The following is a 9,062-nucleotide window of genomic DNA, read 5'->3' on the forward strand; positions in this document are numbered from 1 at the left end:
AGCAACAGTTCAAAATATAATACCAAATTCAAACAACAGTTCAAAATATAATACAAAATTCAAATTTCATATATAGTCCCTGCAATTTTGAACTTCTTGAATCATGGTGGCATTGGTAAGTCTATTTCAACCACTTTCTACAAAAACAAACAGAAAAAAGTTAATAACTTACTATAGTGTCTTAAAAGAAATAATTAACACATAATAAAAATGTGCATAAAAGTCTCACTTACAGCTTCATCTTCATCTATTACAGAGTTTTTTCTAAGTCCATGTAATGCCTTGGCCTAATCACTTCCACACAATATTATTTCTATTGTTTCGGTGGATAATCTCGCTCGGTGAGGATCAATGACTCTACCACCAGTGCTGAAGGATGATTCTGATGCTACTGTAGTGATTGAAACAGGTAAAATATCCCGCGCCATCTTAAAGAAGATACGATACTTCAAGGTATTAAATTTCCACCATGCCAAAGCCTCAAACTCAGCATCTCTGTCTTCTCCATCGACATCCTTTTCACATATGTAAACGCCATCTTCAAGATATACATCCAAATCTGTTTTAGTGGGTCGTACAACGTCATTAGATCTTATGTATTCCATAAATATTGATTGACCAGTTGATTTCTTGACTGCAGCAACTCTAGTAGAACCACTTGTAGAATGTGAATTTTCCTAAGCACTTTGTTGCAGTTGCATAATAGATGAATTATGAGGCGTTACATATACCTCATATAACTCATGAAGAATGGATAGGACATTATCAATGTTCATAGAAGCTTTAAGCTCTGGGTAAATTAGAGGGAAGTATCTCGGATCTAGCATAGCTGCTAGTGCCATCAATGAATTGCAATTACCCCAATACTTCTCAAACTTATTACTCATTTTACTCGTCATTGCCCTGATGTAGTCATTATTATCCCTACACTTCAACAACAATATTTCCTTCATCCACCAAACCTTAGGTAGAAACAGATTTGAAGTTGGGTATTCACTGCCAAATACTATGCTGGTCACCTCGTTAAAAATTGACAAAAGTTGGTTCACATTTTCAACCTTCTCCCATTCTCCAGGACTTACTAACCACTGAAAAGCTTGATCACTTTGATGGTACGTAGAAAATACTTCTTTGAATTGTATGGCTGTTGCCAACATTATGTAAGTGTTGTTCCAACGTGTAGGGACATCTAAAATCAATTTCTTGCCAGGGAGTTTCAATCTTTTAGCAAAATCACTAAATTTTCTCAACCGACCCTCAAAAGCCACTATATACTTGATACCCTCCCTAACTGAATCAACTATGTCTCCAATTTCAGCAAGTCCTGCTTGCACCAACAAGTTAGTTACATGAGCACAACATCGCACATGAAATAATCTACCCTCCAATAGGCAAGACTTCCCTTAACTCGAAATCATCTTTAAGAATTCTGATGGCAGCATCATTTGCTTTAGCATTATCAACCGTTATTGTAAATACCTTGTCTTCAATGCCCTAATCACCAAAACACTTTCGTAGTTGGTAGTTAACTCGACTACGTGAATTTTAAATTTATATGAGTTTACCACTCGTAATAGTACTAATCAATTGTACAATAGTAAGAGTTATCGAACTACAGAGATTGGAGAGTCGTTTTGCGTAACGGGATATTTAAAGAGTGTATTTAACTTAACTTAAAAATAAAAACAAAAGTAAAGTTGTAGAATTGAAGCTACAACGAATCAAGTGATAAAAACAAGAAAATAAAAACAAACTTAAAAGAAAACTTAGGGTATTGATCTTATCAAATCCTCAACCAATGGAATGCTTAAAGTCTATATGGATCTTCCTAACATGCATGATATGAGTGCGTAATGGGCGTCAACCATTACGATGACCTCGACATAAAAACACTTTCGTTAAGACATAATAATAGAGCACCTAGTTTTACATCAAACAACTCCACGTAAAGATTAATCTATAATTAAAAAACGTTTACACTACAAAAGGTGTGGGGTGATTAATGCTCCCTAGCTTACTACTTTATAAAACATCTTAATAAGCGTACAAAATACATGGAAACCCTAATTAGGCTACAATGATAAGGCATCTTAGTTTCACACCGGTATATTCCACGTAAAAGTTACACTACAATTGAAAAACATTTTAGACTACCAAAGGTGTGAAATGACTGGTGCTCCCTAGCATACCCTATAAGGTAACTCTAATAAGTAAACATGCATCATGTCAAATAGGGCCATTGCAAAAGACATCGTTTTCTTTTAAGAACGTTGGTTTTATTCAAGAAATCAAGAAAACTCATAAACAAACATAACTCTTTTTTATGAGTAAATGGATTGGAATTTTAAAGACAAAACCTTTTAGCATGGGTTTTGCAATCCTTTGGTTTTACACAATAATCAAACATATCAAAAAAAATATTAAGAACATCAAGAACACTCTATGATTTTTGGAAAAGATTTGATCAAAACCCTAAGGAAGGGTTTAGCTAGACATAATTAAACTAAATTAATCATAAAAACAATAAAGGAATATGATCAAAATGATTTAAAAACAACTATATTAAACTCCTAAAAATTCGGATTACAAAAGATTAAAAAGGAAGAATAAAACCTAAGCTAGAATTTGAAATTTAAGGAAGAAATGTAAAGGAACAAGCTCTTTGGATTTTGGCACAAAAAACGTGCATCAAAGGAAACTAAAATGCAAAGAAACTAAGTGATACACCTAAGAAAATCCAAAACCCCCAAAAGGTGCATAAACTAAACCCTAACCCATAATTCCATATATATAGGAATTTGGATTTACAAAATATCATCAAGAATCAATTCTAGCCGCACAAACAGAGGAGGTCGGCGTCCACTTCTGTCCATAGAAATCAAATTTTGATTTGGATTGCACAAAGATTTGAAAATATTTGGACCTTCTGGAAGATGTGAAGTCGATCGATCGAATTCGTGGTGCTCTGAGAATCGATCGATTGCATCTCGATTGAAAGTCGATCGATCAAATTATTGGATGTACAAATAATCGATCGATCGAATTGCCTTGGCCGATTTTTATCTTTTCGGATCAACCTTGAACTCTAAAAATGACCAAATTGCCCTTGATGTATTTTCAAGTCTAATTCAAGTGTTTTGAACTAGATTTCAACTAAGACCTGAAAATAAGACATAACACAAAACTACAACAAAACGTTATATATACAACACAAACTAGGTATAACAAATGCAAATTAAGGAGTCTTGAATAGAATAATTCAAGACTTATCAGCAGTGCATCAGCAATAACAACACTGCTATGTGGAGGTGGTAAGTTACAAAAATTCAACACTTTCTTTTGAAGAAACCAATCGGAGTCCACAAAGTGGAAAGTCACCATCATATATGACACTCGTTGTGCACTTGTCCACATATCCATAGTGAAGTTGACCTTGTCCACCCCCCAACAATGTTTTCAACTTCTTCTTCTCAATGTTGTACGTAGTAAAGCAGTCTTTCCTAATAATTGCATGACTAACCTTCTTCTAAAGGGGATTTAAAAACTTACAGAACTTTTTAAATATTTCATGCTCCATTATATTAAAAAGATAATCATGACAAAGAATCATGTGAGCAGCAAGTTCTTTAGATCTCTCAATCTTAAAAGTAAAATTTGACATAGATGTATCCCCCATCGCATCAGGATCAAGAGCAATGGACTTTTGCTTCTTGTTGGCAGCCACATATTTGAGACATGCAACCAGATGCCTACCAAGTGTAGAGGTAGAACTTGAGCTGGAAATGGCAAACAACTTTTTGCACCACTTACACTGCGATTTCTTGACACCACCAACTTCTACAATAACAAAGTCATCCAAAGAGGCGAAGTCTTCCGCCTCTCTCTCTTTCCATACACATTATTCTCAGGATTTTCATCAGTAAGAGGACCCATAGTTTGGGATTCACCTTCTATGGAAGGACTTATCATCGAATCATCCTCACACACATATCGATCGACTTTTATTGGTTGACTTGTATCTTCCATAACTATTAAGATGTGAAAAATAGGTATGAAACAGAAATGCCCAAAACTAGGAACAAACATACTAACACAACATATCAGAAAACAAAACTAAAACAAAAATACTTACATCCATTTAACATAAAAACTCTAACATAACAGATTTTAAACAAATATAAATTCAAAATTTGCATATTAATCTAACACAAATCAGCTTCTACTGTGGTAGATTATAACATGGCAAATTTTTAAGTAGCATAGAACATGGTTGTTCTAAGTAAACAGATTAGCATATTAATCTAACACAAATCAGCTTCTAACATGGTGGATTATAACATGGCATATTTTTTAAGTAGCATAGAACATGGTTGTTTCTAAACAAATAACTTAAATAAGGAACAAACACACTAACCCAAGATGGCAAAAAACACAAATAAAACAAAAATATCATGTGAAACAAATGGGAAGGAAATGTAAAAGGGAATGAAGAAAATTCATGTTTCTTCCTTTGTGTGAATCAGCACACAAATCAAATAAATCAGCCACAAAAAGATGGTGGGACTACCAATAAGTCTATCGAGGTATGCATAGAGATATAGAAACATCAAGACTTTTCTTGGTCCTTATTGTTGTAGACTTGTAATTTCTCTGTGTAGTGAACTAGTGATTCTAGTGAATGAAAATTACAACCTGTATTTAGGCCCTGTTTCTGCAAGATGCAATGAACTCAAAAATGTTCCCCCATTTTCCTACCAAGACAAATTTAGTTGTAAATAAATTTTCTTCTATTTTCTGTATTTACTTTCATTAGTAAGGGAATTTACTATAACAAAGAGTACTAACATATAGTAGTAAATTGAGTGTTCTTCACGAGCCTATGAACTCAGAAATGTGTCTTGGTTTTTCCTAAAAAGATAAATGCATTTATTTTTCATCCGCTTTCTATTGGGGCATCATAAAGGCTCAACTTCCTCTCAACTTCAAGAGTACAATAAATCACTTGGGTTGATGTCAATAATCTCATAGTGGAATACAATTTATTATTAGATTTCACCTAGTTAAGTTTCTTTAAATATTTTTTGTTTTGTTTTCATTTCCATGCGGCTTCCACCAGCAAATGAGGGTTTGCCCCAGTATTCTTAGAAATATATGTTTACATCCTTTTATCTTTCTGTTATTTATGCTATTTATACTCTTTACAGTGAACATGTATCTATGAATACAACACAAACAGATACGGCAATATAGTTAGTTATAACTTATTTTTATAGTTAGAATTTATTTTATCTTAACATGAAATCTATTACTTAACTTAATTTGAAGTCTACTAATAATATAATAAAAAAGAAAAAAATTAGATTATATAAAGAATTTTTTATAAGAAATTAGAAAGTTATCTAAAAAAAATTCTTTTTACATACTTGTTCCGAAAGTAGAAATTATACTTGTACAAATATTTTCTGTTTAATTACTTCCTGGATTTGCACGATAGTTTTATTTTGTTATACAAATTTTCATTACAGGGTATTCTTTAGCCAATTACAATCAGTAATCACTTTTGGTGAATTAGATGAAAATACCTTCAAAGTCAGTGTGTCGTATGTAGGTTTGTAGCTTGGAGCCTTGGAGCCTTGGAGTATCGACAAACAAAACCAAAGTGGCAAAGACTGAACGTTTGTCTCATCTCCTAAAAGTTGAAATGCCAAAAATTAACATTAGAACTTAAAGATTCTTAAAACATAACTACTAAATACAAAGTAAAAGAAAAATCATAACATCAAATGGTATATGAAACGTAACTACCTTGTAATCTACTTCAAGAATCAAGAGATGGGAGGAGAGTTCTCTCTTTAGAGTCTTCTTGCTCATAAAATCGTGAACAGCAGTATAAGTCGTATGAGTAATATAGGGGATTTGAGTAAGAAGAAACAAGTACAAGATATCAAGAGTCATATTTGCCTTTGTCATCGGTGTGTGTGAGAAGAACAAAACTTTGCTACAAAAATCGGAATCTGGCTGCGAGATGGAATGTTGATCGGTCTTTTGGTTTGAAATCAACAATTTCGTTTTAAAACTCTAAATTGTTTCAAACCCAAATAATGTAGAAGGCTAGAAGCCGTTCGATCAAATGGGTAAATGAAAATCAAAGGCTGGATTTCGAACAAGAGGGAACGGGTAGTTGAGATGAGAACAATTGTATTAAATGCTAGCATTAATTTTCTGAACTACCTAGCGCTCCTAGCCTAAGCGCATGAGAAGGAAAATCAACGGGTTTCAGGCTGGTGCTTCAGGTTCAGGGAAAGGAAAGGATGGGTTTCACTGTTTCAGGCTCACCGAAATGATAATTTTTTTTTTTTTTTTTTTTTTTTTTTGCATTTTATTTCATCTCTCTCAATTTCTTAACATAATGACATCTTACACTTTTCAATGTTTAAAAATCGTGCTATTCAGTTTTAATATAAGCCGTGCGATTATACATTGAAAAATCCTAGCCATTTGTTTTTGAAAATGAAATACAATTGTAAGTTTATAACATTACGTGTTGGATACAAGCTGTCAGTGAGAATGCTGAATAGTGAATACCGTGTGGTTTATTGCTTTTAGCCTTTTTTTATTTTTATTTTTATTTTTTAAAGATACTGCTTTTAGCCTTTTAGTGCCACACCATTGCACTTGCACCAACACGGGACGGGATCTCTCCATTTGAAGTTGAGATGGACAACAACTATTTTTTTTTTTTTTAGATATTGCAACTATTTTTAAGTAATGATCAAATTTTACAAATCTAATTATATATATGTTTCTAGAGTAATCCACTAATCCTAAATAATAAGCCCTATCATTTATCCTAAGTTTATTCTAAATGTAATAATTATGAATAATATTTTTCATAAGTTTATAATCATAATACTTAATCACTTAATATTTTTCTTTTATTATTATTATTTTTTTAAAATTATCTAAAGATTCCTAAATATACTTAAATCATATGATCTAAATTATAATAATAACACTTGGCCTCGTTAAATATATATAACTCATTTTGATTAACATATTCAAATATATTAATATGTATTTGTATATATATACGAAGATGTATGAATGAGTTAACGAGTTGAGTCGAACTTCATCACAACTCATAAGTATTTAATAATAATACTTAAATGAGATCATATGACTTAAGTACTATCATATTGTCACATAATTCATATGATTTTAAATATTAGATCATGTGATCTAATAATTCATAAATATATAATAATAATCCTTAAATCATATGGTCATATATTCATATGATAATGATATAATGATTAGATGGGGTAACATAATACAAATATTGAGTAACCTATATATATGTATATATGATCGAGCTAACGAGTCGAGTCGAGCGAGTCGGGTCGGGTCGAGCTTTATACGAGCTAGCTAGGCTCGCGAGCCCCTAAACGAGTCGAGCGAGCAGGTTGGATCGAGCTTTAAACGAGCCAGACTCGCGAACCCCTATCGAGTTTTGTCGAGCGAGTCAGTTATGTATCACTTATTAATCGAGCGGGTTTCTACAGTAACAAGTGGGTTTGTATAGTGTTGAGCTCGAGTTTAACTGGGCAGGTATCGAGTGAGTTGTCGGATGGACTGGTTTATTTACATTCCAAAATACAAGTATACAAATACATCTAAGCAATAAACAAACGACATCGTAACTCATCTATATTAGTATACAAGCTTTCCAAACATTCGGAAAATACAATCATACGAGTACATCTAAGCATGAAGCCTTATAAATCATCATATACAATCCAGTCATAATAATATACCTATGTTCTGTTTTATTCCAACTCATAGGCATATTGATACGTTTAGTTTGAAATGTCACATAAATCATTCTATACAATCTAGCTGCAACGGTATACATATGTTTTGTTTTATTCAAACTCATATACGTACTGATACATCTTGTCATTAAAATGTCATAAATCATGTCATACATCATCATCATGTCATGCTTGCCTTCCCTTGGTTTTGATTGTTTTGTTGCTGATCGAAGCCGATAGGACTTTAACCCAATCGGTCTTACACTTGAGCTGCCGATGAAATTTTAACCCAATCGGTCTTATACTTGAGTTGCCGATGGGACTTCAACCCAAACGGTCTTGTTGCTGATGCCAATGGGACTCTCACCCAACTGGTCTTACACATGAGCGACCGATGGGATTTCAACCCAAATAGTCTTACGTTCAATGTTCATGATTATGCTCATGATTTCATGTCATATAATCATCATGTACATGTTTTCACACACATATGCATCATATACTTTTCATGCCATTTTCAAATGTATCATGAAATCCATAGCTCATTATAAAATTCATAAAACACATCTCCATTCTCAATTTTCATAAGACATACTTTAAAACTCATAAAACATCATCCAATTATATCTCAGTGTAATTCAAAGTATTGAAAGCATTCTTAAAACATATATCATCACAAAATGTCACCGACTCAATTTAAGACACGTATAGCATTTTGTAACATCATATAATCACAAAACTTAGTATCTTTTCTCAGTGAGTTAAATACTCATCGGACATGTGAAGGATTCAATTAATGGATGTATTTATCATTATGATTCAAATTGTTGGAACAGATTGTAAACAATAAGAAAGTTCACTAATTATTTTTTGAATAGCCAAATTTTGTAATTGATGGAGCTTGTGCTTCAGGTTTAAAATCGGGAGATGATTATGTCAGTGTTGTTCCTCAAAATGAAAGAGATCTACAAGAATTTATGAATGCAGCATTTTGATTTTTGAAATTAGGCAATAGCTTGGATTCTTCTTCCTTTATCTTGTATGTTGATTTCCTTTAGCTAGCTTGTATGTGATTAGCTGCCTGCATATTGATGCTTAATCCCATGTGTTGCAATTGTAAAAATCACAAATTTCTTCTTCTTTTGCTCATAAGAAGAGTTGGGATAATTGAATCAAAGGTTGATTCCTGTGTAGGTATAATAGCAACCAATTACTACAATCACCGGTGCTTCCAAAAGTGCCTTGATGTTT

At 32.7% G+C, this 9,062-nt stretch overlaps 1 protein-coding gene across 1 annotated transcript; it reads right to left on the bottom strand.

Moving 5' to 3' along the window:
- Positions 1 to 287: 287 nt before the first annotated feature.
- LOC133876246 (zinc finger BED domain-containing protein RICESLEEPER 2-like) lies at positions 288 to 5,955 on the bottom strand. The gene is made up of 4 exons (XM_062314532.1): positions 5,806 to 5,955; positions 5,656 to 5,689; positions 732 to 1,324; positions 288 to 677 (listed from the first exon to the last, which is right to left on the bottom strand). The coding sequence occupies exons 1-4, from the start codon at positions 5,953 to 5,955 to the stop codon at positions 288 to 290; spliced, it is 1,167 nt and encodes a 388-aa protein (XP_062170516.1).
- Positions 5,956 to 9,062: the final 3,107 nt, after the last annotated feature.

This window comes from Alnus glutinosa, chromosome 8 (assembly GCF_958979055.1).
Source record: "Alnus glutinosa chromosome 8, dhAlnGlut1.1, whole genome shotgun sequence".
In the NCBI taxonomy this organism is placed as follows: Eukaryota; Viridiplantae; Streptophyta; class Magnoliopsida; order Fagales; family Betulaceae; genus Alnus; species Alnus glutinosa.

Excerpts from the sequence above, each read along its gene's own strand:
- LOC133876246 (XM_062314532.1), bottom strand. The coding sequence starts at position 5,955 with ATGACTCTTGATATCTTGTACTTGTTTCTTCTTACTCAAATCCCCTAT. Across the intron at positions 1,325-5,655 it reads GTTCAGTCTTTGCCACTTTG|GACTTGCTGAAATTGGAGAC; the intron begins GTTTTGTTTGTC and ends TGGTGCAAGCAG. Across the intron at positions 678-731 it reads TTCTTCATGAGTTATATGAG|GAAAATTCACATTCTACAAG; the intron begins GTATATGTAACG and ends CAAAGTGCTTAG.